The sequence below is a fragment of the Phyllostomus discolor genome, chromosome 12 (genome assembly GCF_004126475.2).
Source record: "Phyllostomus discolor isolate MPI-MPIP mPhyDis1 chromosome 12, mPhyDis1.pri.v3, whole genome shotgun sequence".
Classification (NCBI taxonomy): domain Eukaryota; kingdom Metazoa; phylum Chordata; class Mammalia; order Chiroptera; family Phyllostomidae; genus Phyllostomus; species Phyllostomus discolor.
In genome coordinates, this window is record NC_040914.2 from 22,813,120 (window position 1) to 22,840,961 (window position 27,842).

Here is a 27,842-nt window from a genome sequence, read left to right on the forward strand (position 1 = left end):
TTGTCACCATTTTGACTCTTACTGCACATGACCAAAAGTAACCTCTCCCTGTGCCATCTCAACTTCTATTGCGCAAGTCAAAAAGTTCTAGTTTGCCACCTGGCTTCTGTTGCCCATCAGAGGTATTTTCTGTTTCCTCTTCCAGGGATAATCCAGTACCAGATGACAGTCCTCCTGGGGAGATTTCCTGCATGCTCTGAGGATTGTCTCCTCTGAGGTAATCTGGAGTGTGTGAATGATTCTGTTTATGGATGGCTTCCTCATGAGCTTAATGGGATGCTGTCCTAATTTCTAGTTTAACTTCCCAGTTTCATAAGTTTAATATTTGTTTTTTTAACACTCACCTGAGGACATTTTTTAATTGCTTTTAGAAAGAAAGGAAGGGGGAAAGAGAGAAACAATGTGAGAGAGAAACATTGGTTGGTTCTTGTAGGATCCCTGAAAGGAATAGAACCCACAACCTAGGCATGTACCTTGAATGGGAATTGAACCTGCAACCTCTCGATGTACAGGATGATACTCCAACCAACTGAACCACACCAGCCAGGGCTTAAGCTTACTATTTGATTCAGCTTTCTAGTAAATTAACCTCAATGTCTTATTTCTTTATTTCCTTTTTTTTAATTAATAACTAGCTGACTACCTATGCTAACACAATCACTCCTTACTCTTGAACTGTCAGAAATGAAAGATTTTTTGTACATCTGAAACTAATATAATAATAGTGGGTCAATTGTAAGTGAAAAACAAATAAGTATTTTAAAAATATATTTTAGCCCTGGCTGGTGTGGCTCAGTGGATTGACTGCTGGTCGACAAACCAAAGCGTCGCCAGTTCAATTCCCAGTCAGGGCACATGCGTGGGTTGCTGGCTGGATCCCCAGTGGGGGGACACTCTAGAGGCAGCTGCACATTGATGTTTCTCATTTTCTCTCTTTCCCTTCCCCTCTCTCTAAAAATAAAGTCTTTAAAATATATTTTTTTAAATTAAAGTTTTTGGTGAGATGCATAATCTAGAGATCCATTAGGTAAATCTCTAGTAGTAGATTGTTTTCTATTTAAGGTGCATATCTTCTCCCTTTGGCCATTTCTTTTCAGATTCTTTCTGACACAAGCAAAAGAACACTAGTGTCACTTTAAGTTCTGTTCCCAAAGGATACTACTTATCAAATTTCTAGCTTATTTTCATGTTAGGTTTTTGTATTATTTGCCTAGTACTCATCATTCAGGTAAATTGCATAAATGACACTATGATCTTTTTCATGTGAAAAACATTTACAAACTGTATGTAATGTGTTAACTGGTGGTATTATAAGGTAATTCATTAAGTGTTTGCATAGATTTATATATAGGTTAAATATTAAATATATCCTTTTATTTTCTTTTGGAAAGGTCAAAAGATGTTTTTATATTGACTGTGGTGGGTGTCAAGCCTATTCTCTGGGCATTTTCAATAAGATGACAGCAAAGGATAGCTGTGAATAAGCCATAGTCACTGAAGCACCACACATGATTCTGCATGGAAGTTGTCAGGATCTTTAAAATGGAATGGGTGATCGAAAGGTTAGGAAACAGGGCTGACAACTATGAAGCAGTGCACATAGAGCCTCCCAGGCTATTTCGAAGCTGCTTTGGCCTACCTGAAGGACTACAGTATAATGTTACCTTCCTTTAGAGAGAGAAAGTTTGATCCCGACTCTCTCACTAATCAGTGGTTCACTTTGGCCAGTAGGGACATAGCCAGGAAACTGGCTAATAGGGACAGATTTTTAGCTTCTAAATGAGACATCTTAACTTTAGGTGGTAATTTGTGAAGACAGCTCTTATTTTGCTAAACCATAGTTTCCTCTGTAACATTTAAAAAATATTTTTCAGGAGTGAAAGTCTTAATATGCAGCATTTTTTAAATAAAATTAAATATGTTTATGTTTAAAAATATTTGCATAATATTAATTTAATGATATTTGTAATTTCAAATATTTGTTTTCCTTCGTTCTTTGATACTCTTTTGTTTGCCTCCAGACTGCATATGCACTTTATGCAGGAGGAAAATGATCTGTAGGTGTCCATCCTGGACACCTATGATAGAAACTCTAATTACAAGAAGATATTTCTTTCTATTCCAACTTGTTTTTAATTTCTTCTTTCAATGTCAAGCTCAAATTCAAAGCCACATCTTTCTGAAGAATACAACCCTGCTATTTCTCCTAAATGTGTTCCTTCTGAGGACTTGTAAGTGCCAGACTATCTAGCTCAGTAATGTTTTCCATGTTAGGTTTTTGGAAAACAGGGCTGCTTTAGGTTCTGTGCCACTTCAAATGTATGAGCCCAATTAAAGGTACCATAACAACCTGAACTTTGTAGTCCCTCCAGAAGATCTGAAAGCTCATAGTACTTTAGCATCAGTGCACCTGCCCATGAGTTGCCTCACCTCCCTAGGCAGTCACCACCAGCAGGCCTCAGAGGCCAAGCCTCCCAAAGCAGTAGCCACTGGTCCTGGAAAGGCTTAAAATATAATTTTAAGAACATTTTTTTATTTTGCATTTACCCATGGATTTGTTCCCTGCTTTCCATCTACAGTCTAGACTACTCACTGTATTTTTCGGACCATAAGACACACCTAGGTTTTACAGGAGGAAAATAGGAAAAAAAAATTGAAGCAAAAAATGTGGTAAAATATTTAATAACATACATAATATTTCACCAATGTAAATGTAAACAGAACTCAACAGTAGCATTAACCACCATTATTCCTCCCCAATTTGGGGGATGGGGAGAAAGGTGTGTCTTATAGTCTGAAAAACATGGTACTTTTATTGCCATTTTAAACACAATATTATTTTCTAACTCCCCTTTATCTATAACATAAAAGAACAACACATTTTACTTTATTTTATTTTTATTTTTTAAATATTTTAAAAAATTATTTATTTATTTTAGAGAGGGGAAGGGAGGGAAGAGGAGGGAGAGAAACATCAATATGCAGTTGTGTCTCATGTGCCCCTTGTTGGGGACTTGGCCTGCAACTCAGGCATGTGCCCTGACTGGGAATTGAACTGGCAACCCTTTGGTTCACAAGCCAGTGCTCAGTCCACTAAGCCACACCAGCCAGGGCTACAACAATAAATTTTAAATAATTATTTTATATTTAGTCATCTTACTAAATTCTTAAAATTAAAATGTTTTTCTTTGCAGCCCACATTCAGTGTGAAAATTTTCAGACACAGGAATATTGAAAGTATTTCAAATATTTTAATTTAGATTTTTTAATTTTAATCATTGTTCAAATGCAGTTTTCTCCCTTTTACTCCCATTCCAGTCCACCCACCCTAATCTAGATTTAAATATAATTTTTACCTGAGGTTTACCAGCTATAGTACTAGACCAGCTTTATCTATTATGTAACCCTTTATTCATCCTTCTTCCATAAGTCAGTCTTGGTGGCAGTGGTTTTGGTGCATTTCCAATGTTGCAAGCCTCTACCATTACTCTAAATACTTCTGTAATAACATGATTAATTGGAATTCTAACGGCCTCTTCATTTTTCCCTTTGTTTACTTAATGAACAGAGACTTTATTTACAAATATTTTTGTCCTACGAAGTACAATGAAAGTGAACTTTGGAATGAAATAAATCTGGTTCTTCAATCCAGATTCTGCCTTTGCCCATATTGCAATAAATGTGACCTGTGTCTGTTTCCTTGTTAGAAACACGAGAAGTTAAAATCTCTCCATCAGGGTTATTTTGAAAATTATGTGAAGTAAAATACATAAAATAGGGATTTCTGGTGGCAGGAACATTGTAGAGTGAAAAAGGCTGTAAAATTGGAATTTTCAACTCATTTTTCTCTCTCTTTTCCTCCCTTCTTGTGCCTCTGTTTTTTTTAGAAATGAAAACTTTTAAAGCCATAAGATTACATTAATGACCTAGCAATAGAATTTTATTTTAAATATAGAAAGCTATATTTTTTCTGATTTAGAACATAAGCACTGGCTCATCCAACATCAGCAGACTTATACAGAATAAAAGCCCCATTTTGTGGTGTATGTGGTGTAGTATATGTTTGTAGTGCCTTTTTGTGGTGGTGGAAGTAGTATGAAAGCAAAGGAGAAACACAAGAGGAGGACTGAACTGTAGGTTTTCCCAAAACACACCTGAAGTGCATTCAACCTAAGATTCATCTTAAAGCTCTCTAGGGTCTTCTCTGCCAATATGGGCACCAGACATCATGGAAACTGGCTATAACCTAGGTGTCCCTGTCTCACAACTCAAAGGCACAATTTATTTTTTTGCCCATACTGATGAATACAATGCAGCCCATGCCTAGTTGTTCTTGGATAGGTACCAGCTTCTAAAATCTTAAGTAGTAGCTCTGTGCTTGTGACCATCTCTTGAAAAAGGAGGCACTGGGGTGCCCATAAGGCATTTCTATTTTTGGCCCATAAATCCCCAGACCAGATATCAAACCTGCAACTTGAGTATGTGCCCTGACTGGGAATCAAACTGGCAACCTTTCAGTTACAGGACAACACTGACCAACTGAGCCACACTGGCCAGGGCATCTCTCATAAACTTTTACAAGTTTATATTATTGCAGAGGGAGTTATGGAACAGCAGCCTTAAAGTGACTTGATTCATTAATTTATATTGAGTTTTTATCTGATATTCAATACTTCTGTTGCATCTGGTTCTCTTCCATGAGCTGAGAATAGAGTTGTTCAAAACAGAAGATGGCCATGGCGTCCTGGAGAGAACATTAGAGAGTAGTGGGGTTATCTTATCTCTAAGAGGCACCTATACACACCAGCGAATCCATTAAGAAAATGTCAATATACACTCATGAAATTGACATAATCTTAGGCTGTCCTGGTTGCTACAAAACAATACAAGAGCTTGGGTGGTTATAAAAACTGAAATTTATTTCAGTTTTGGAAGCTCCAGAGAGCCAAACCTAGGCACTAGCAGATGGGTATGTATTGAGTGCCTGCTTCCTGGTTCACAGAAGACCTCTCTGTGTCCTCTCTGTGTCCTCATGTGGAAGAAGGGACAGGGGAGCTGTCTGGGATGCCTTTTATAAGGTTAGCAATCCAGTTCATGAGGATTCCTTCCTCATGACCTAATCACCTCTGAAATTCCCACTGCTTAGGACCATTACATTTGGGGCTAGGCTTCAATGAATGGATTTGAGGGAGACACAAACATTCACTCTATAGCAAATAGAGAGTAATTATTTTAAGGAATTAAATTAAGGGGCTTATTATTTGGAGGGCGAGGAATACTCTTAATAAACTTTAAGCACCTCAACAAGTTCCTTTTTTTAATGCTCATGTCTTCTCCAAGTAGATGAAAAATTCCTTGACAATTTTTTCCTCTTTATATTTTACATTTTTAAAAAACAAATAAAAGCTTGGTTCCTCAGTTGCGCTACCATACTTCAAGTGCTCAGTAGCCATATGTGACTGGTGGCTATCTCACTGACTGCAATAATCAAACATTTGTAGTTAACTATATGGCTACTTGGAGAAATCTGCCATAATTTTCATCATCCCATAAAGTTATACTGGAAAGCACTTGTAGGCATGATTTGATATTTCCCAGTACAGAAAAATAAAAACATATTCTAATTTGGAAAGTGAATGAAGGAGCTACAATGACTAATCAGCATTTTGTCATTGAAAGGAATGAGCCATTTGAAGGGAGTTGTAAGGAACAGTTGTTTCCTCCCCAAACTATGTGTGATTAGAGACTTTAATTGAATATAAACTGGGCAAAGGAGAAAAAAAGAAAGGATCTTCAGTAGGATAAGAGAGATGACAAGAATCTTAATCTCTAAGAATGACGAATATGGGAGATGGAAGGTGAGATCCCTAAGGGATGTCGTGGAGAAGGGCCTCTGCATAGGACCATCACCCTTGAGAGCTGCCACCATTTCAGAGATTCCAGCTTCACTGTTACCTGCTGAATTGAGACATGTGCTTTCTCTTCATTTTTCCTTCTCTGTCTCCTGGGAGTGGGGCTCTTGCTCTCTCACTATTCAGTGTATTTTCTTTTAATCTCATAACTGTCCCATAGTTTTCCACCTATCCAACTTATAAACAGTGAGTCTTGCTCATCAGAATAAAAATGGAAATTTGCTTTGTCATGTGGTGGCTATTTCAGAATTCAATCTCCAACACTGGGTTCTAGGTACTTCAATTCTTCAAATACATTTCCAGGCACCAACACTGTGCCAGGCATTGTATTACCCACTGAGGTTACAATAGTGAACAAAACAGGCATAAAAACTGCTTTTGTGGCCTAAAATCTAGAGAGGAAGACTATAAAGTGGATCATGAAACCTCAGGATGTAATGAGTCCTGTAAAGAAAATAATAGTTAATAATTTGTAACTCATAGATAGTAATTTATAGTAATGTATAGGCTGTAATGGGAGTGAGGGAATTATTCCTGCTCTTGCCAACATAGGGTTTTCTGGAAATGATTTGAGCCAAGACTGAGGTATGGAGGAGAGTCACCAATCATATTTGTAACCAGAGTACATTCCAGGGCTGTTTCTTTTGATTTTTTAACTTAAAAAAATTCCATTACAGTTGACACAGAATTCTATTAGTTTCAGATGTACAATATAGTGATTAGGCATGTATATAACTTACAAGATGATCACCAATTAAGTCCAACACAAGACTGTTTCTAATGATTATAACAGCCTTCCTGTCTCAGAAAGGTAAATGAATGCAGATCCCCAGTCATATCCCACACTCTCTAAACCAGAAACTCCAGTCCTGGGCTGGGGTCCAGGACTATGCCTTTTTAAATACGGCCTGATGCACACTTTATTTTGATATTTTTGGCCTTAAATCCTGAGTTACATCTACCTCGCCATGCTTACAATATACCTTTTAATGGAATGAATTCCGTTTATGCCCTTGCCATTGATTTCCAGACTTATACTGGCCTAATTTTAGTGCCTTTCCTGAGTCTACACTCTAAATGACACCTTGAGGCTTGCTGGTCCCAGTCGGTCTTCTTTTCTACTTGGTGGTCAGTCTCACACTGTACCAGTTTCTTTTTGTTTCTATAGGACGCTTCCGCCAACTCTTTCCAGTCAAAGCTATCCGTCCGTCCGTGGGTGGCTATTTACCAGCTGTGTTATCTTGTCCCTTTTAAGAGTGCCTCCCCATTGCTGTACCTTAACACCTAGTTGTCCGTTTGGAAACGTTTATAGATATATAAAGTGGAGATAATACTCTAAGGACTTAAGTCCTTTTCTGCAGAGCCCGCTGAAGGCAACTTTGCCCACACCATGTTTGCATCGTGAAGCTCTAAATTTTTACCCAATTTTCAAAAGAGTGGAAGTGCCAGAAAAAGAATGTCAGTAACGTTTCACTCTCATCCTCTCTGACTAATGTCCCTAAAGCTGCGGCTCGGCCTTCTGCTCAGCCCTCAGGTGTCCCAACATGGCGGCCCCCAAGGCACCTCCGAGGGATGGGCGCGGACATATTGCAATCTAATACGGGAAATCGTTCCACGCGTTTCTTCAAACGCCTGAGACCCTCTTCACCCACCGTAGACAGGGTGGGACCGGTGCCGAAGTTAAAGTGAGTTGAGGAAATATAACATTTGCACTTTCCGTGTGGGTCTGGGGAAGAGGTCAGGTCAGCATGTGGTTTTGTCTCTGGAAGTTTTTTTCGTCACAGTGGAAGTTTTGTTTCTCACAAGGTGACATGTATGACGTGTCGTGTGTGGACATTGGAATCATCACCGGGTCGGAGGGGGAGGGTAGAAGCACGCAGGTAGAGCTAGTTAAGGAGAACGATGTGAAAATCGGATTTGAGGGGAACCAGAGGTGTCTGTCTGTGATTGGGAGTCTGTGTAGAGATGTTTTGCCAGTTATTTTGTTTTCTGGGTTGTTTCCATCAATCTAAGAGTTATACATGTTATTAACCTTTTAAGTTATTTTTCCTCTGTTAATCTGTATTCTATCATTTTAATTATTAGACCAGTCAAAGAATATAGAAGGGAAGAAAATTTTTTTTCTGCCTCCAACGTCATTCCCTTCATCTTTTTTTCACAGTTACTCCACTTAAATGCCACAGAATAAAGGGATACCTGCACTGCATTTAAAGTTTTTTATTTTTATTTATTTTTATAGAGAGGGTAAGGGAGAGAGACAGAGAGGGAGAGAAACATGAAACGGTTGCCTCTAACAAGTCCCCAGTTGGGGACCTGGCCTGCAACCCAGGTGTGTACCCTGACTGGGAATCAAACTAGCTACCTTTCAGTTCACAGGAGAGCACCAAATTCACTGAGCCACACCAGCCAGGTCTGATATTAAAACTTAACTGAAGGTGACTAATGGTGGGTAGTCATGTTTTATGACAAACATTGACCTTAACTGGGCCTGTCTATTTTCTTTTTGCATCCACAATAACATACTTTTGGAATGTCAGATTAACTTCTTTTTTTCCAGCCCCCTCAGGGCACAATCTCCCACCAGCCTAAGGCACTATAGAACCCCTCATGGTTATAGTTATTGCATTAATTGATAACTATCCTATTTCCACCTATGTAAAAGAAGTATGTGTCTATTCTTTTTACTTTTTCTCCAATCCCAGAGATTTTTCTCTTGCTTTCTCTCACCTCCCTAATCTATCACCAGTGGATTTCAGGTAATCTTTTTATGTCTTTCCTTTGACTTTAATGTATAAAATAAGGTGCATAAATGCTGTGGAGCATTTTCTCAATCCATTGGTATATTGTTTCCTGACAATTATTGTCAATTTGGCTCAAATAAACTCATAAAAATTTCCTACAGGATTGGACATTTCTGATAAGGACTCTAAGAGCTATTGAATCGGGTGAAACTGGAAGAAGTTACATGGGTGGATGTAAGCATTTCTGGGGACACATCTGACTGGAGACAGAGATCTGAACAGAAGTTTAGAACAGACCTAGAACACACCAAGACAGAGCCTCCCTGTTGCCAGCTCTTTTCAGAGAACAGAAGAAAATGCTCCAGGCTCAGGTGACTTTGGTTTTATTTTTTTTCCTTTTTTATGAATAGATTTTTAGAGGCCTAGAAAAAAAACACACTTGTTAATCTGAGGAATATACACACACATATATACCTTTTGTCTGTCAAATGTGTGAATGTGGTGTTTCTAGGTAAACAAGAATATTTAACTTCTTCATATTATAAAAACTTCTAATTGGTTGAATGCATGGATGAACAAATGAATAATTACAAAATAGTATTTTACTAGACTGGTGATTAAACTATATATTAAAACAAACCCCATTTGCTATATAGCTGCTGCCTATAAAGTGAAAATGAACAGAAAAACTAACGTCTCTTCCATTTCATTTAAAGCACATCACACCATTGAACAGCACGGTGCTGTTACAGGAATCCCTAACATTTCATGATGTGGCCGTGGACTTCACCTTAGAGGAGTGGCAGCTCCTGGACCCCAATCAGAAGGACCTGTACAGGGATGTGATGTTGGAGAACTACAGCAACCTGGTGTCAGTGGGTGAGGACAGCTCCCCTGTGTTACTCAGATGGTGCCCTCTTAGTGGCTTTTTTTCCCCTCAGGTGCTTAACTCTTCAGAATAACTACAGTTCTCTGAAATGGTAGAATCTGAGACCTTTCTTTTGCCCCTCACAAGAGGGTATAATGTCCCCTCTTTGGAGAGAAAGCTGTTAATGTTGACAGAGGTGAAGCTGTTCGTTTTCTGAAATGTAACATTCTTCCTTCTTGATAGACATCAGCCCAGTTCAGTATGTCTAAGTCTTCTGTCATTTTTCACAAGCAGGGTATCAAGCCAGCAAACCAGACACACTCTCCAGGTTGGAACGAGGGGAAGAACCGAGGGCAGTACAGGATGAAATGCACCATGTAGTCTGCCCAGGTGAGGGGGTGAGAACAAGCAAGGTGGGAGGCCGGGAAGTCACATTCTAGTCAGAAACAGTGTCAGAGCTGTGACAGTGAATGAGGAAACTCAAACCACCCTCCATGTGTGAGAACCCTTTTTTGTTTATAGAAGTTTAAAGGAATCCATACTTTGTTTTCCTTTCCTGGGCTCTGACCCGTGTTTGCCTTATTTACATCTTATTTATATCTTATTTATGTTTGCATAGTTTTTTTCATCCTAGGATTCTCAGATCTTCTTCTTCTTTGTTCACAGTCACAGCATCTCTGCCTGTGTTACCACTTCCCTTGCTGTGAAACCCCACTTTCTAGGTCTCTCTGGAAATATAAAACTTTGAATTCGTCACTTTCTCTCACTATGGGGCCATGCTGCCATGTTTTGATATAGTGCTTTCCTTCTTTAAAATTGAACCCCAACTTAGATGTTCTGTCCCCATGATAATCTCGTTTCACACCACATCATTTTTTGCTTCCCTATCCCCAAGAAACAATCTTAACATGGTAAATGAGTTCCAGCATGAATTATAACTTATGTCTGCTTCAGATAACTCCCTTCCTAGTTCTTGTAATTCAGATTTTGCTTCGTTCTTAGATGTTACTGATGCATTTTTTGTTTTGAAGCTTTTTCCCTATATCATAATCATATTTTTAATGGTTTTACTTAGATTTAATTCATATACCATACCATTTACTCATTTAAATTATATAGTTAATTTGTTTTTCGTATATTCATCCTTGTGCAACCATTACCATAATCAATTCGGTAACATTTTATATGTACATATTCTCATCATGGCCTTCATTTCTATAGCTATTCAGTAAGCTTGGAAATTGAAAGAAGTGAATCTTCCAACTCTGTTCTTTCCTCTTAAGACAATTTTGATAGAGATTACATTGAATCTGTCTATCAATTTGGTAGTAATTCCATCTTAACTATATTATATATCCTAATTCAGAATCATTGGGTGTTTTTCCATCTAATTTGGTCTTTAATTTCTTTCAACAATGTTTTGTAAGTTTCAGAGTAAAAGTTTTACACTTCCCTTCAATTTATTCTTTTTTAAAATATATATTGATTATGCTATTACAGTTGTCCCATTTTCCCCCTTCATTCCCCTCCACCCTGCACACCATCTCCACCCACATTCCCCCCTTTAGTTCATGTCCATGTATCATAAGTTCTTTAGCTTCTACATTTCCCATTCTATTCTTGCCCTCCCCTTGTCTATTTTCTACCTACCATCTATGCTACTTTTTCTCTGTACCTTTTCCCCCTCACCCCTTCCACTCCCCTGCTGATAACCCTCCATGTGATCTCCATTTCTGTGGGTCTGTTCCTGTTCTAGTTGTTTGCTTAGTTTCTGTTTGTTTTTGTTTTAGGTGTGGTTGTTAATAACTGTGAGTTTGCTACCACTTTACTATACATGTTTTTTATCTTCTTTTTCTTAGATAAGTCCCTTTAACATTTCATATAATAAAGACTTGGTGACAATGAACTCCTTTAACTTGACCTTATCTGAAAAGCACTTTATCTGCCCTTCCATTCTAAATGAAAGCTTTGCTAAACAGAACAATCTTGGGTATAGGTCCTTGCCTTTCATGACTTGGAATACTTCTTTCCATCCCCTTCTTGCCTGTAAGGTCTCTTTTGAGAAATCAGCCAACAGTCTGATGGGAACTTTTTTGTAGGTGATGACTGTCTCCTTATCTCTCGCTGCTTCTAGGATTCTTTCCTTCATTTTTACCTTGGTTAATGTAATTATGATGTGCCTTGGTGTGTTCCTTCTTGGGTCCAACTTCTTGGGGACTCTCTGAGCTTCCTGGACTTTCTGGAAGTTCTTTGCTAGAATGGGGAAGTTCTCCTTTATTATTTGTTCAAATAAGTTTTCCACTTGTTGCTCTTCCTCTTCCCCTTCTGGTACCCCTATAATTCGTATGTTGGAATGTTTAAAGATATCGTGGAGGTTCCTAAGCTTCTCCTCATTTTTTTGAATTCTTCTCCATTCTCTTCTGTTTGGTTGTTTCTTTCTTCCTTCTGGTCTACTCTATTGTTCTGAGTCCCAGTTTCCTTCCCATCACTATTGGTTCCCTGTGCATTTTCCTTCATTTCTCTTATTGTAGCCTTCATTTTTTTCATATAATTTGTGACAAAAACAACCAATTCTGTGAGCATCCTGATCACCAGTGCTTTGAACTGTGCATCTGATAGATTGGCTATCTCTTGGTCGTTTAGTTGTATTTTTTGTGGAGCTTTGATCTGTTCTTCCATTTGGGCCATATTTTTTTTGTCTTGTCACACCTGTTACATAGTGAGGGGTGGAGCCTTATGTGTTTACCAGAGCGAGGCAACTCAGTGGGGGTTGTGATGCTGTATGAGGGGGAGGGGTTCGAGAGGGAACAATGGCACTTTCTCCACTCTCTGCTGGATTTTAGTCCCTTCTGCCACTTCCCCCAAGCAAACTGGGCCCTTCTGGTGCTGATTCTCATGTAGGTGGGCTTGTGTACGTTCTAGGACCCCATGGGTCTCTCCAACGCATTCTCCTGTTAGGCTGGGAATCTCTCCCCTTGCTTCAGCTCCCACAGGTGTTTTCAATTGGTGTTTTCAGGCTTTATTTCCCTGCGCGGGGCCCTGGGTTGTGTGTTCTGTCTTGCTCCCCAGTTTCACCTGGTTTATCTGTGAGCAAATGTGTGACTGCCCGGTTAGCCAGCCTCTTTGTGCACCTTACTGGGTCTGCCTGCTGCCACCCTGCACCCGGGGTCTGCCAGCCACTGCCTGCATGCCCAGGGTCCGCCTGCTGCTGTCTTGCACTCCGGGGTCCGCAAACCACCGTTTTTTTATTTACCACCACTCCTCTCCACCAGGTGCCCGACTCTGCCCTTCCTACGGGGCTGGATGAATGTATTTTAACTCCTTGGTTGTTGGACTTCTGTACCATTCAATTTTCTGTCAGTTCTGATTGTTTTTTTGTTTCAAAATTTTTTGTTGTCCTTATTTTCATTGTGGAAGGAGGCATAGTGTGTCTACCTCTGCCTCCATCTTGGCCAATTTATTCTTAAGTATGAGATTTTTGTGTGTGTGTGTATGTATTTTTTCCTTTTTTTTTAAATGTGCCCAGTTAGGAATTTATGATCAGATCACCTTGTTAGGTTACTTTCCAAAGAACCCACTCCCCCAAACCCACTTTTTTTGTCCACCAATGTGTGTATACCATTTGTGAAGGCATTTTTTTAATTATTTAAAAAGATTTTATTTATTTTAAGACAGAGAGGAAGAGGTGAGAAAGAGAAGGTGAGAAAGAGAATGAAATATCAATGTGCAGTTGCACATGTGCGCCCCCTACTGGGGACCTGGCCTACAGCCCAGTCAAGTCATGTGCCTGACTGGGAATCGAACTGGTGACCCTTTGGTTCACAGGCCAGTACTCAATCCACTGAGCCAACTAGCCAGGGCAAGATATTTATTTTTATTATATATTAAATAGAATTGATTTTTAAATGCATTTTCCAATTATTTGCTGCTATGTCATAAAAGTAAAATTATTTTCTCATATTCTGATGACACTTTGTCCCAGGAACCAAGTTTCCCTGTCCTATGAAATTGCAGTTCTTTTTCAGTGGTCTTTGTGATATGCCATCATCTTGACTAGAAAGTTTCTGTCATCCTGTTTAATACCCCTTAATGTGTTCCATACCTATGATTGCCTCCTATGATTATGGGATTGCATAATTTCTTGAAAACTTGCATTCTGATAGCATAATATTTTTGAAGATGACAGCTGTACCAAAAACAGAAAAAAATAGATCTTGTCTCTACTCTTAACAGTACTTTTGTTTTCAGTAGAAGTACTATAGTCCTATGTATGTAATAATTGTTTTAAACTTTGTTTCACAAAGCGTGCTATATTTTCCCCTCATCCAAACTTCAGTAACAGTCCTCATTTCATTAACAGATATTTCTCCTACCCAGTGGCTCAAGCCACATAATTCCCTGGAGTAATTTTTAAGTCCTCACTTTCATGACCTTCTTCTCATGTATCCCATTGATCCAATCAGTGAACTTTGTTTTCTCTTTTAAATACACTTTGAGGCAAAATTAGGTTTATAGTTGTGAATATGCAAAACACAGAGTTTATTCTTATATTATTATTTATTAATTATTGTATCATTTTCCATATCAGCACTGTAAACCTACTTTTGCCCCATCCTGTACATCCTGATTTTGTCAACCTCTTACATTCCATTTTCCCTTTAACCATGTTTCATGGACTACAATTGCCTTTACTAGTTTGCTTCATGAGTGTATACCAAGACTATTAAACCTAGATGACCCACAAATTTAGCTCAATTCTGACACTGTCTATCCAAGAAATAGTGTCAGACCCTTCAAGTTAAAAGGTCAGTCCCATAAGATTGCACCTACTTCAGATGTCCATTGCAAGTCCACATTGTCACCTGTGCTTCTCACCAACTGGCTATAAGTTGGAGGGCTTCATGAACCCTTCTTTGGGTTCAATTAATTTGCTCAAGTGTATCACAGTACTCAGAGAGATAGTCACCTATGTTAAGAATTTTTATAGAGGTTTAATCTCTAGGCCCACCCTCTCTTCCCATATATCAGTAGGTGAGGCTGAAAGTCCAACCTTCTAATCAATTGTGCTTTCTGGCAACTAGCTTCCTCCTGAGGCTATGTAGGAACACTGTGTTAAGTTACCACATTATCATAAACTCAGCTGTAATTTTAATGGTTTTTATTTTTATGTAGGAAAAAAAGACTCATCACTTACCCTATAACACATAGGATTGTCACTAGGTAATTCACATGAAGGCATTTTTTAAAAAGTTTTATTTCAAATTAATATTATGACATATGCAATGATTCACTGTTCTCTTCTTTCCTAGAACTCAGGAGAGTTGATGATCCTCTGCAGTGTCACTTGCAAAGTCAAAGCATTCAGAAGACTGTGGAACAATGCCTTGAACATAATATGTTTGCAAATATTGTTAATCAGGGCGAAGGTCATTTCATACTAAAGCAAAACTATGATATGATTAAGATAAATGAAAAACCTTTAAAATCAAATTTAAGTATTAAAAACCTAAACAGCAGCTATAAGTTAAAGGATTCTGCTGAGTTGAATGGAGGTGGGACATCCATTCTGCATGCTAACCATGAACAATTTTATACTGAAATCACATTGCCTGTCAGTACTGAACCCATCACTAATAAGTCCCAGCAACAGAGAACTCACAATGTAGAGAAAGCCCACTTATGCATTCAGTGTGGGAAAGGCTTCATAAATATGTCTGAGCTCACTGATCATCAGAGTTTTCATACTAGAAAGAAAGCTCATGGATACAGTATGTGTGGGAAAGCCTTCTCCAGAAAATTGCGTCTCACTGAACATCAGAGAATTCATACAAGTCTAAAACAGTATAAATGCTCTGAATGTAGCAAAACCTTTCTCAAAATATCACAGTTCACTATACACCGGAAAACTCACAAGAAAGAGAAACGTTATGCGTGTACTGAATGTGGGAAAACATACATCAAAAACTCTCTGCTCATCAGTCATCAGCGAACTCATACAAGAGAGAAACCCTATGGATGTAGTCTATGTGGGAAGACTTTCTGTAGTAAGACTAATCTCAAAACACATGAGAAAACTCATACAGGAGAGAAACCTTATATGTGCAGTGAATGTGGAAAAGGTTTCATCAAGAAGAGCCATCTTATTATACATCATTGTACTCATACTGGAGAGAAACCCTTTGTATGCAGTGAGTGTGGTAAGACCTTCCATAGAAAGACAATTCTCACTGATCATCAGAGAATTCATACAAGACTAAATCAGTACGAATGTACTGAATGTGACAAAACCTTCCCCAAAATATCACAGTTCACTATACACCGGAAAACTCACAAGAAAGAAAAACGTTATGCGTGTACTGAATGTGGGAAAGCATACATCAAAAACTCTCTACTCATCAGTCATCAGCAAACTCATACAGGAGAGAAACCCTATGGATGTAGTCTATGTGGGAAGACCTTCTATATGAAGACTTACCTCAAAAAAAAACATGAGAAAACTCATACAGGAGAGAAACCCTATGGATGTAGTTTATGTGGGAAAACCTTCTGTATGAAGACTTACCTCAAAAAACATGAGAAAACTCACACAGGAGAGAAAGCCTATGGATGTAGTCTATGTGGGAAGACTTTCTGTAGTAAGCCTAATCTCAAAACACATGAGAAAACTCATACAAGAGAGAAACCTTATACATGCAGTGAATGTGGGAAAGGCTTCGCTGAGAAGAGCTATCTTATTGTACATCATCGTACTCATACTGGAGAGAAACCCTTTGTATGCAGTGAATGTGGTAAGACCTTCCATAGAAAGACAAGTCTCACTGTACATCAGAGAATTCATACAAGACTAAATCAGTATAAATGCACTGAATGTGACAAAACCTTCCCCAAAATATCACAGTTCAATATACACCAGAAAACTCACAAGAAAGAGAAACCTTATGTGTGTCCTGAATGTGGGAAAGCATACATCAAAAACTCTCTACTCATCAGTTATCAGCGAACTCATACAGGAGAGAAACCCTATGGATGTAGTCTATGTGGGAAGACCTTCTACAGGAAGACTTATCTCAGAAAACATGAGAAAACTCATATGGGAGAGAAACCTTATAAGTGCAATGAATGTGTAAAGGGTTTCTTACAGAAGAACAGGTTGACTGTACATCAACGGATTCATACAGGAGAGAAACCTTATAGATGCAGTGAATGTGGAAAAGGCTTCATCGAGAAAAGCTATCTTATTGTACATCATCGTATTTATACTGGAGAGAAACCCTTTGTATGCAGTGAATGTGGTAAGACCTTCCATAGAAAGACAAGTCTCACTGATCATCAGAGAATTCATACAAGACTAAATCAGTATGAGTGCACTGAACATGACAAAACCTTCTCCAAAATATCACTGTTCACTATACACTGGAAAACTCACAAGAAAGAGAAACGTTATGCGTGTCCTGAATGTGGGAAAGCATACATCAAAAACTCTCTACTCATCAGTTATCAGCGAACTCATACAGGAGAGAAACCCTATGGATGTAGTCTATGTGGGAAGACCTTCTACAGGAAGACTTATCTCAAAAAACATGAGAAAACTCATACAGAAGAGAAATCTTATAAATGCAGTGAATGTGGAAAGGGTTTCCCAAAGGAGAACAGATTGATTGTACATCAATGGACCCACATAGGGGAGAAACCATATAGATGTAGTGAATGTGGAAAAGGCTTCGTTAACAACAGTTACCTTATTGTACATCATCGTATGCATACTGGAGAGAAACCCTTTATATGCAGTGAATGTGGTAAGATCTTCTCTAGAAGGGTAAATCTCACTATACATCAGAGAATTCATACAGGTCTAAAACAGTATGAATGCACTGAATGTAACAAAACCTTCCCCAAAATATCACAGTTCAATATACACCGGAAAACTCACAAGAAAGAGAAACGTTATACGTGTATTGAATGTGGAAAAGCATACATCAAAAACTTTCTGCTCATCAGTCATCAGCAAACTTATACAGGAGAGAAACCCTATGGATGTAGTCTATGTGGGAAAACCTTCTATATGAAGACTTACCTCAAAAAACATGAGAAAACTTATACAGGAGAGAAACCCTATGGATGTAGTCTATGTGGGAAGACTTTCTGTAGTAAGCCTAATCTCAAAACACATGAGAAAACTCATACAGGAGAGAAACCTTACAAATGGAATGAATGTGGAAAGGGTTTCTCACAGAAGAACGGGTTGATTGTGCATCAATGGACTCTTACAGGAGAGAAACCTTATAGATGCAGTGAATGTGGAAAAGGCTTCATCGAGAAGAGCTATCTTATTGTACATCATCGTACTCATACTGGAGAGAAACCCTTTGTATTCAGTGAATGTGGTAAAACCTTCCATAGAAACATAGTTATCACTGTACATCAGAAAACTCATACAAAAGAGAAGCCCCATGGATGCAGTCTACACAGGAAAGTCTTTGGTAAAAAGTCTACCCTCAAAATACATGGGGAAACTCATACAGGAGAGAAACCTTTTTTAATGCAATGAATATGGGAGAGGCTTCTCAGTGAAGTTCTGTCTCATCAGACATCAGCAAATTCACACTGAAGAGAAGCCCTATGTGTGTGGTATTTGTGGAAAAGGCTTAACCATGAAGCATGACCTCACTGTACATCACCAAAGTCACATGTCAGAAAAACCATGTATGTGAGATGAATGTGGAAAAGACTTCACTGAAAAGTCATCTAGTTGTACATCAGCAAATTTACAAGGAGAGAAACAGGAGAGAAACCCAATCTATGCACTGAATGTGCACAAGTCTTCTGGGTGAAAATGCAGCTGATTGTACATGAACAGACTCATACAGAAACCTTGTATATATAATGAATGTGGGGAAAGATTGACAGCTAAGTGTAATCTCATCAGACATCAGCTAAAACATGGGAGAGAAGCCTTATGTATATAGTGTGTGTAGAAAAGGCTTGACCACGAACTGATCTCACTTTATATTAGTGAACTCATAATTGAGGAAAAAACATATGTAATGAATGTGGGAAAGGCTTCACCATGAAGAGTCATTTATTTTTTTAAATGAGTTTTAATTGTATTTTTTCTATTACCATTTAGTCCCCTTATACCTCCCTTCCCCCACCAATCACCACACTGTTGTTCATGTCAGTGAATCCTTTTTCCTCAATCCCACCACCCACTACACTCCCACTTTAGCTGTCATCCTGCTGTCTATGAGTCTGCCTCTATTTTGCTTGTTTTTTTTTTCAGTTCATTAGATTCTAAATATGAGTGAAATCATATGGTATTTGTCTTTCTCTGACTAGTTTATTTCACTTGGCACGATGATCTCCAGGTCCATTCATACTGTTCCAAAGGGGTAAAACTTCTTTTTTACAGTCAAGTAGTATTCTCTTGTGTAAATTTCCCATAGTTGTTTTATCTACTCATCTAATGATGGACACTTGGACTGCTTCCATATCTTCGTGATTGTAAACAACATGCAATGAACATAGGGGTGCTTATGTTCTTTTGAATTAATGTTTTGGGTTCCTTTGGGTATATTCCCAGAAATGGGATCACAGGGTCAAAAGGCAGATGCATTTTTAATTTTTGAGGTATCTTTATACTGCTTTCTACAGTGGCTGCAACAATCTACATTTCCACCAATAGTGCAAAAGGATTCCCTTTTGTCCACATCCTCACCAGCACTTGTTTGTTGATTTATTTTTTAAATATTTATTTACTTTTAGAGAGAAGGGAAGAGAGGGAGAAAGATGGAAACATCAATGTGTGAGAGATACATTGATCAGTTGCCTCCCACATGCCCCAAACTGGGGATGTGGTCCACAACCCAGGCATGTGTCCTGACTGGGAATCAAACCAGTGACCTTTTGGTTTATAGGCCAGCACTGAATCCACTGAGCCACACCAGCCAGGGCTTGTTTGTTGATTTATTGATAATAGCCATTCTTACAGGTTTGAGATGATATCTCATTACAGTTTTAATTTGAATTTCTCTACTGATTACTGATATTGAGCATTTTTTCATATGTCTGTGTATTGGCCATCTATATGTCCTCTTTGGAGAACTACTCAAGTTCTTTGCCTATTTTTTAACTGGGTTGTATTTTTGGTGTTGAGTTTTGTAAGTTCTTTATAAATTTTGGATATTAAACCCCTTATGATGTATTAGCGGATATATTCTTCTATTATGTGTGTTGTCTTTTTATTTTGATATGGTCCCATTTGTTTATTTTTTCTTTTGTTTCTTTACCCTGGGGAGATATATGTGATAAAATATTGCTAAATCCCAAGATTTTGCTGCATATGTTTTTTTCTACTCTTTTTATGGTTTGGGGGTCTAACATTAAGCCTTTAATCCATTTTGAATTTATTCTTGTGTGTCATGTGAGAAGGTGGTGTAGTTTCATTTTTCTGCATGTATCTGCCCAATTTTCCCAACACCCCTTATTGAATAAACTATCTTTAGCCCATTTTATGTGCTTGCTTCCTCTATCAATTATTAATTGACTTTAAAGGTGTGGGCTTATTTTTGGGTTTCCTTTTGTTTTCCATTGATCTATGTGTCTGTTTTTATGTCAGTACCATACTGTTCTGATTACTATGGCCTTATAGCATAGTTTGATATTAGGTAGTGTGATTCCTCCAACTTTGTTCTTTCTCAGGATCACTGTTGCTGTGTGGGGCCTTTTGTGGTTCCATATGCTTTTTGAAATATTTGTTCGAGTTCTGTGAAATATGGCATTGAAATCTTGATAGGAATTGCATTGAATCCATAGGTTGCTTTGGGTAGTATGGATATTTTAATGATGTTAATTCTTCCTACCCATAAACACGGTATGTGCTTCCATTTATTTGCTTCTTCACTGTGTGAAGAGTCGTTTAAATGTTCATCATTCCACTCATACAGGAGAGAAAACTTGTATATGCAAGGAATGTGGCTAAGGCTTAACTGGGAGAAGCATGCTAATTCCACATCTATGAATTCATACAAAGAGAAAGTAGGTATACAGTAAGTGTGAAAAGAGTTCACCATGAAGAGTACTTAGAGCAATCTTATACTGTAGAAATGTCTTACAAATGCTATGAATTTGGTGAAGTCTTCTCTGGCTGGCGTAGCTCAGTGCATTGAGCGCGGGCTGCAAACCAAAGTGTCGCAGGTTCGATTCCCAGTCAGGGTACATGCCTGGGTTGCAGGCCATGACCCCCAGCAACCACACATTGATGTTTCTCTCTCTCTCTCTACCTCCCTCCCTTCCCTCTCTAAAAATAAATAAATAAAATTTAAAAAAAAAATTTGGTGAAGTTTTTATGAAGAAGACATGCCTCATACTACATTAGATATTTCACTCAGGAAAGACTTCCTTTGCATGTACTTGAATATGAAAAATTCTCAGTGAGCAAAAATGATCTCACTACCCAGCAGAGAATTCACACGGGTGAGAAACCTGATGAGTGTAATAAATGTGGGAAAGCCTTCACTATAAAGACTGGAGTCAAAATTCATCAAAGAAAACATAAAGGAGTGAGGCCCTATGGGGGCAACGATTGTGTGAAAGCTTTTGCCCAGTTGTCAATTATTGTTAAACATAAGAGAATTCACAGGTAGTTGCTTTGGAGAAAGCCTGTTACCAGTTGTAGTTCCTATAGATAATATGAATTGAAGAATGTTGCCTCATCATTTGCCAGGATATCCATGGAGAAGTAACTCATAAACACATTCAATTTGTATTGAATGTATTTATCAAAACTCCAGATAACTTAGTAAAGGAAAAAAAGCTTTAAATTAAAAAGCATCTGTCACAAGTCTAAACAGATAATACACCTCACAAGCAATTCAGGACAGGATACCTACAGCTGTATTTTGAGTTGCCTTGCCCTTGATTTATACAAATTTTAAATAGTGGCAGCTATTCTCATCATGGCTTAAATTTTAATATACACAAGAGTGTTCTATGTCTATTTCATTATGTAATTAAATTTTGTAATTTTTAGTTCCAAATCACTGATATTTCAGAATACTTAAAGTACTTGAAAATAACACAGTATGTACTGTATTTTTCAGACTATAAGATGCACCTCCCCAATTTGGGAGGAAAGGGGGTGCGTCTTATAGTCCGAATGTAGCTTTACATTTACATTGGTGAATATATTATTAATATTATTAAATATTTTACCACACTTGTTTTGCTTCAAAATTTTTTTCCTATTTTCCTTCTCTAAAACCTAGGTGTGTCTTATGGTCCAAAAAATATGGTATTTCATAAGTATAACAACATATTTAGATGTGTAGCATTAAGTGGTTTATAAAGTTAATATAAATATGATGTTATTTATAACATTTAAATTTGAAATAAGTTTAGAGTCACAAAAACTGAAATTTTCTAGAGATTTCATAAATGCCCTTCAGATAGCTTACTCCCAAAGGTAATCCCTTTAGGCGGTGTCCAGCCTTTTGGCATCTCTGGGCCACACTGGAAGAAGAGGAGTTATCTTGGGCCACACATTAAATACATTGCAACATGTAATCACAAAAAATATGTTTTAATTAAATTTACGAGTTTGTGTTGGGCCACATTCATAGCCATCCTGAGCTGCATGCATCCTATGGGCTACAGGCTGGACACCCCTGCCATAGTCACAGTTCATTACCAAAGAAAGGAAAGTGAAATTGTTACAGCGCTGTTAACTACAAGATTTATTTGTATCTCTAGTTTTAACATGAACTTGTTTTTGTTTGGTTTTTAAATATAGTTTTAAGAAACTATCACTTATGTAGGTCTTGTTACCAACACCACAGTAGAAAATGCAGAATTTTTTGTTATCACAAACTCCCTCATGTTACCACTTCATAGTAACATTCTCTCCCTGACCCTAATCCTTGGCACCACAGCTGTCTCAGTATCTAATTTTGCCATTAATAGAATATTAAGAAGATGGAATCAATTAGCATGTGCCCTTTTGAGATTGGTTATTTGACCTTGTGAGACATAGAAAATGCACACCTACTGATCTGTGCCCCCAGTTGCTGGCACAGAGCTCCTGAAACTTACAAACTCTTAAGTGATAACAGTACTAGGAGTATTTATGTTCTGTCAAGTCTACTCTGGTTGGAATGTTCAGCTCCATCCCACACATCTAGAGCCGGGCAATGGTCTGGAAAGAGTTCATGATCAGTCATGGCTACTTGAGGAAGCCTTCATAAAGATCCCATTATGAGAGAGAGGTTCTAGAGAGCTTCAAAGTTGGTGAACATATCCAAGTATTGGTTGAATGATGCACCCTAACTTCATGGGGACAGGAACTCTGGACATTCTCAGACATCATGCTAGTATCTCTTCATCTGTAACCTTTATGATATCCTTTAGTAAAGTGCTAAATATAAGCATCTGTTTTTCCTAAGTTCTGTGATGTGAGCCACTCTAATGGAACCAAAGGAGGCATTGCGGGAAACTCCATTTGAAGCCAAGAAGTTGTGGGTAACCTGGAGACTTAACCACCTTTAATTGGCATCTGAAGTGGGGTGGAAGCTGATTGTAGCACTGCAACCTTAAGTTGTGAGATATGACACTATTGTGCGAGAATTGAGCCAAATTGTAGAACACTTAGGTGATGTGGAGAATTTGTGGTGTGGGGAACTCCCCGCCTCCTTTTGGTGACCAGGAGTGTTGTGAGTGTGAAAGTAAAGGAAAAACCCAGGAGGAAGACAACTGTAGGTTTTGCCAAAACAAACCTCAAGTGAATTCAACATAAGATCTAGCCAGAAGTTCTCTAAGGTCTTTTGTCTGTATGCAGCCTAGGTGTTCCTGTCTAACAGCTCAGTGGCATGGTCAACTTTCTGTTCTGTCCACACTGATGGATACAGTGCATCCCATGCTAAGTTGGACATGGGTAGGTTTCCATTTCTAAAAACATGAGTAGTAACTCTGCATTTGTGACTATTTCTCGCAAAGAGAGGAAGGCACTGGGGAGTATATAAGAGATATCTATTTCATCTTACCTGGCAGAGTCATAGCAACCATTATAAGCACTACCATCAGAGTTTGGGAAATGCTCTAGGAGGTTTTAGATCCTGTGCAAGGCCAGAACTGGAACTTCTAGAAATGACCCAGAGCTCTGGCCACACACTTCTCTTGGCCCTTTGGTGTCCATAGCAACAGTTAAGGAAGTACTTGGGCAGAGAGCACCAAATTGGAAGTAGTTTGGTATCCAGGTTCAGCCTTTGACAGCCCCCAGTGGAGTCTTCAGAGGCTCAAGGTCTTGTGAGCCTGAATCTGTGTGGATCCCAAGTGAAGAGCCTGTGGGCAGGGTAAAGCAGGAATGCTTGTGCATGTCTATGTTTGGGGGCTTTACTTAGGTTCAGTTACTGAAGGGTCTGGGCATTATTAGTTTGGGGCTTTTGGTTAAGGCTTAGTCTGAAGAGATGAATGACTAAAGATCTGATGATCATGGCTTAAGGTCTCTATGTCAACCCTCCTCAACTTTGTGATGGAAAAACTGTGGGAGCTTTGTACCAGTGAACTCTGCTTGTTGTCTACATTAGTGATTTAACCTAAATCAAGTTTTATTTTAATCAGAGAAAGGTGTCAATGAACAAGAGTTTCTGTGGTAAATTTCGGATTCAATTTGAAGTTGTTTGAAGAATGCAGGATTTGTTTGGGTTTGCGAACATAGGACTCTGTAAATTTTGAGACCCATTTCCCCAGGCTTTGGGTATTTTGAAGCTCAGCTTTTGGATGTTGAGATTGGCTATTTTACTATAGCCAATTGGCTATTTGGACTTTCAGTCTTTCAAGTCCAAGTCCTTGCTCAAGGTTCCCATTAAAAATTTGTGTCCTAGAAAATGAGATCTTGCTCTTTGACATGAGTAATCAGTGTGGCTGCAATAAACTCTTATAAAAATTTTCTTTCCTATCTCCATTCTTCTCAGTGTCCTCACAAATCAGAATAGTTTATCATGATCGATGGTATATCTACAAGTAAAGATGGGATTTTTTTGTTCATCTAGGGCAAAGTTTATTCTTGGATATTTCCTTTCAGGTTTGTTAGATACAAGTAAAAACAACCATTTTCCTAAATTCTACTAGTTAATGAGAACATTTCATTAAAAAAATTTTAGACTACTTTTCTAAAACTTAAAATCATATGTATAAACATACAGTCAAAATATCTTCCAACATGGTTGTAGTTTTTTACATTGTCTCCAGTAAATTAAGAGTTCCTGTTACTCCACCTTATCACCAGCATTTCATCTTTTCTGCTTTTTGATTTCAGCCATTCTAATAGCTGAGTACATAGATCATATTGCAATGCTAAATTATATTTCCCTGATAGCAAATGATGTTGACCATCTTTTCATATGCTTATTTCCCATCTGCTTATCTTTAAAAGAGTCTGTTCAAGGTTTATGCTCATTGAATAACTTGCTGAGTTGTAAGAATTCTATGTTCTGGGACCAGTGTTTTATGAGATAAAAATGTGTTTGATGAATCTGTTGAGATTTTATTTATTTATTTGGGTTTTATTTATTTATGCATGCCTGTGAACCTCTAAGTGTTGCAGCTACATTTGTTGGAATGTTTAATCTTTCACCATTGAATACTCTTTGTAGTTTTGTCAAATAGTTGAATGTATTTGATATATGTGAGTCTTTCTATGAGATATCTATTTTGTCCCATTTAACTATGTTTATCCTTTCAGAAATACTATCAATACCAATAATACACATTAGTTTAAAGTCTGTTGATGTAAGCCCTGTATGAGGGTTCTTTTTGGTCAGAATAGTTTTTGCTATTTTTAATGTAGAAACCTGGCAGATAATATCTTTACCAGGAGATAAATGTTGTTATGTTGATATTTCCTACCCCTAGTGATGAGAAACTTCATTAGGTGTGATGAAATGTTTCAATTCCAAGGTGTCTTTTCTTTCTTTCTTTTTTAAGATTTTATTTATTTATTTTTAGAGAGGGGAAGGGAAGGAGAAAGAGAGGGAGAGAAACATCAGTGTGTGGTTGCCTCTTGTGAACCCCACCCTCCCACTCCAGGGGACAGGGCCTGCAACCCAGGCATGTGCCCTAGCCTGGGAATCAAACTGATGACCCTCTGGTTCTCAGATGGGCACTCAGTCCACTGAGTAACACCAGCCAGGGCCCGAGGTGTCTTTTCCAAAATGTACTTGTTTAATGAAGAAAACTTAGACCAACCCAAAAGATGGGTTAATGTAGAAAATACCTGAATAGTACTCAAAATACTTGAGGATGTAAAAGAGAAAAAGACTGAGAAACAGTCACAGAACAGAGAAAATTAAGGAAATGTGATGTCTAAATGCAATATTGTATTTTGGGTTGAATCTAGGGACAAAAAAAGGATGGTAGTGGAAAAACTTGTGAAATCCGAGAAGAATCTGTAGTTTGGTTCAATATTATACCAATGTTAATTTGTCAGTTTCACAAATATGTATCATGGTGATACAAAATGTTCACTGAGTGGGAAGTTGAATTAAGGTATATGTGAACTCCTTGTAATCGTACCTTGTAACATTTGTGTAAGTATAGAAATCCTCCACAATAAAACTTTCTTAAAAGTAAGTCTATTATATGTCAATTATATCTCAACAAAGCTGGTAAAAAGGTATAATTTAATTTTATTGTAGTTTCTCATATACATATTTCCATAGTATAAAATATTTATGCACATCTATATGTAATTAGTATGAAGTAGGTATAATGTCATGGGTGAACTAGTAGGATAGTAACTAAAGTCACATAGAAAATATGCACTAAAGTGGGGTATATTTTTAAAACATAAAATTCAATATGTTCAGTTTATATTATGATCCTTTCATTATCCAAATTCTTATTTTCATATTCCATATGTTGGTACCTTTTTTCTTGTATGTCCCAGACATCTTCAGTTACTTTTAATCCTAGGTTGTTTATAATGTTGCAATTGTACTTTTAAAAAAAATTCATACTTTCTAAATTTTGTACTTCATAATGGCAATTCATTTTAACAGCTTTCAGAGCATAATTTATATATAACATTTACATTGTAATTTTACAGCTTGTTGACATTTGGTGTTTAGATTATGCTATCATCTCCACAAATTAGTTTTCAGAAAATGTTATGACCTCATACATAAAATAATTGGATGATTGCTTTGTTATTGTTGAGTTTTACAGGTTCTTTATATACAACATTTTGAATAAAAGTCCATCTTCAGATGTTTGATGTGGAAATATTTTCTCCCAATCTCTGGCTCCACTCTTCACTTTCGTAGATGTTGTGCTTAGGAATACAAACGCTTAAAATTAAGTCCAGTTTATTATTATTATTATTATTATTATTATTTTATGGCTCATCCTTCACTGTATTCTTTCAGGACTCTATGGCTAACTCAGGTTCAGGAACATTATCTCTCGTTTACTTCTCTCAGTTTTATACTTGTTATAGCTCAGTCTATGATCTATTTTATGTTAATTTTTCTGTATGGTTGGAGTTAAGGGTCTCAATTTATTTTACTGCAAATGGATATGCAATTACCCCAGCATCTTTTGTTGAAAAGAATTATCTCATTGGCTTATCTTGGGACCTTGTTTAAAAAGCAATAGACCTTAATAGTGTTGGATTCTCAATTCTGGTTGTGCCTCTCTCGTTGGCTGGAGAACTTTTACTGACTTCATTTTCAGTGGCCTTTTACAAAGCCCCCATCCCAATGACAACTTCAGTTTGTCCCAGCCACTGTTTTGCCCTGGTCAATGATGGCCAGCCCCACACTTTATCATTTTCTAAGTCTTTGTTCCTAAAAATCACTTCCTGCAAGAAATTTTCCGCCAGAATCTTCCCGTCGATGTCCGTTTACCCGATGTACGATCTTTTCACTTTGGCAGGATTTCATTCTCTACTGCTGTATCAACACCTGTGCTCCTGGCCGTTTTTGAAACTTAAAAAAAAAATTTTTTTTGGTACAAACTGAAAAATAAAGGCTGCTCCCATGTGACTTTCTTGCTCAGTCCGCTGAACGATATAGAGATATAGATCGCTCCGTATTTACCTCGAGGAGCTCGAATCTGAAAATAATACTCATTTTCCACACGAGTAAAGTGCCAGGATAAGAGCTAATTTCAGGAGCTTCTCACCTTCCAGCTAATCCTGGCTGCCGGTGCCAGAGTCGAGCCTGTCCTTTGAGCCACAGTCAGACGTCCAACAGGACAGCCCCCAAGGCGGCCACGCGAAACGGGTGCCGACCTGTTGCCTCTGAGGGGCATCCGGAAATTGCCCGCGTTTCT

General features: G+C 37.9%; 1 protein-coding gene and 1 long non-coding RNA gene across 4 annotated transcripts; one reads left to right on the forward strand and one right to left on the reverse strand.

Annotated features, from left to right (window-relative positions):
• Positions 1-8,743: 8,743 nt before the first annotated feature.
• Positions 8,744-18,586, forward strand: LOC114511102 (zinc finger protein 615-like). Of its 3 annotated transcripts, XM_036013214.1 has the most exons (6): positions 8,744-9,024; positions 9,370-9,532; positions 9,813-9,911; positions 14,831-16,761; positions 17,086-17,371; positions 17,540-18,586. In XM_036013214.1, the coding sequence occupies exons 1-6, from the start codon at positions 9,010-9,012 to the stop codon at positions 18,067-18,069; spliced, it is 3,024 nt and encodes a 1,007-aa protein (XP_035869107.1). In that variant the 5' UTR covers positions 8,744-9,009; the 3' UTR covers positions 18,070-18,586. The 3 variants fall into 3 exon arrangements, with proteins under 3 accessions (XP_035869107.1, XP_035869104.1, XP_035869105.1); XM_036013211.1 differs by lacking the exon at positions 17,086-17,371 and having other exon boundaries at positions 8,745-9,024; positions 14,831-16,837; positions 17,930-18,586; XM_036013212.1 differs by lacking the exon at positions 17,086-17,371 and having other exon boundaries at positions 8,747-9,024; positions 9,816-9,911; positions 14,831-16,837; positions 17,930-18,586.
• LOC118497766 lies at positions 10,130-27,803 on the reverse strand. Its single transcript, XR_004900301.1, has 2 exons — positions 27,693-27,803; positions 10,130-10,249 (listed from the first exon to the last, which is right to left on the reverse strand). It is a non-coding gene; the product is annotated as an uncharacterized LOC118497766 (long non-coding RNA).
• Between the last annotated feature and the right edge of the window lie 39 nt (positions 27,804-27,842).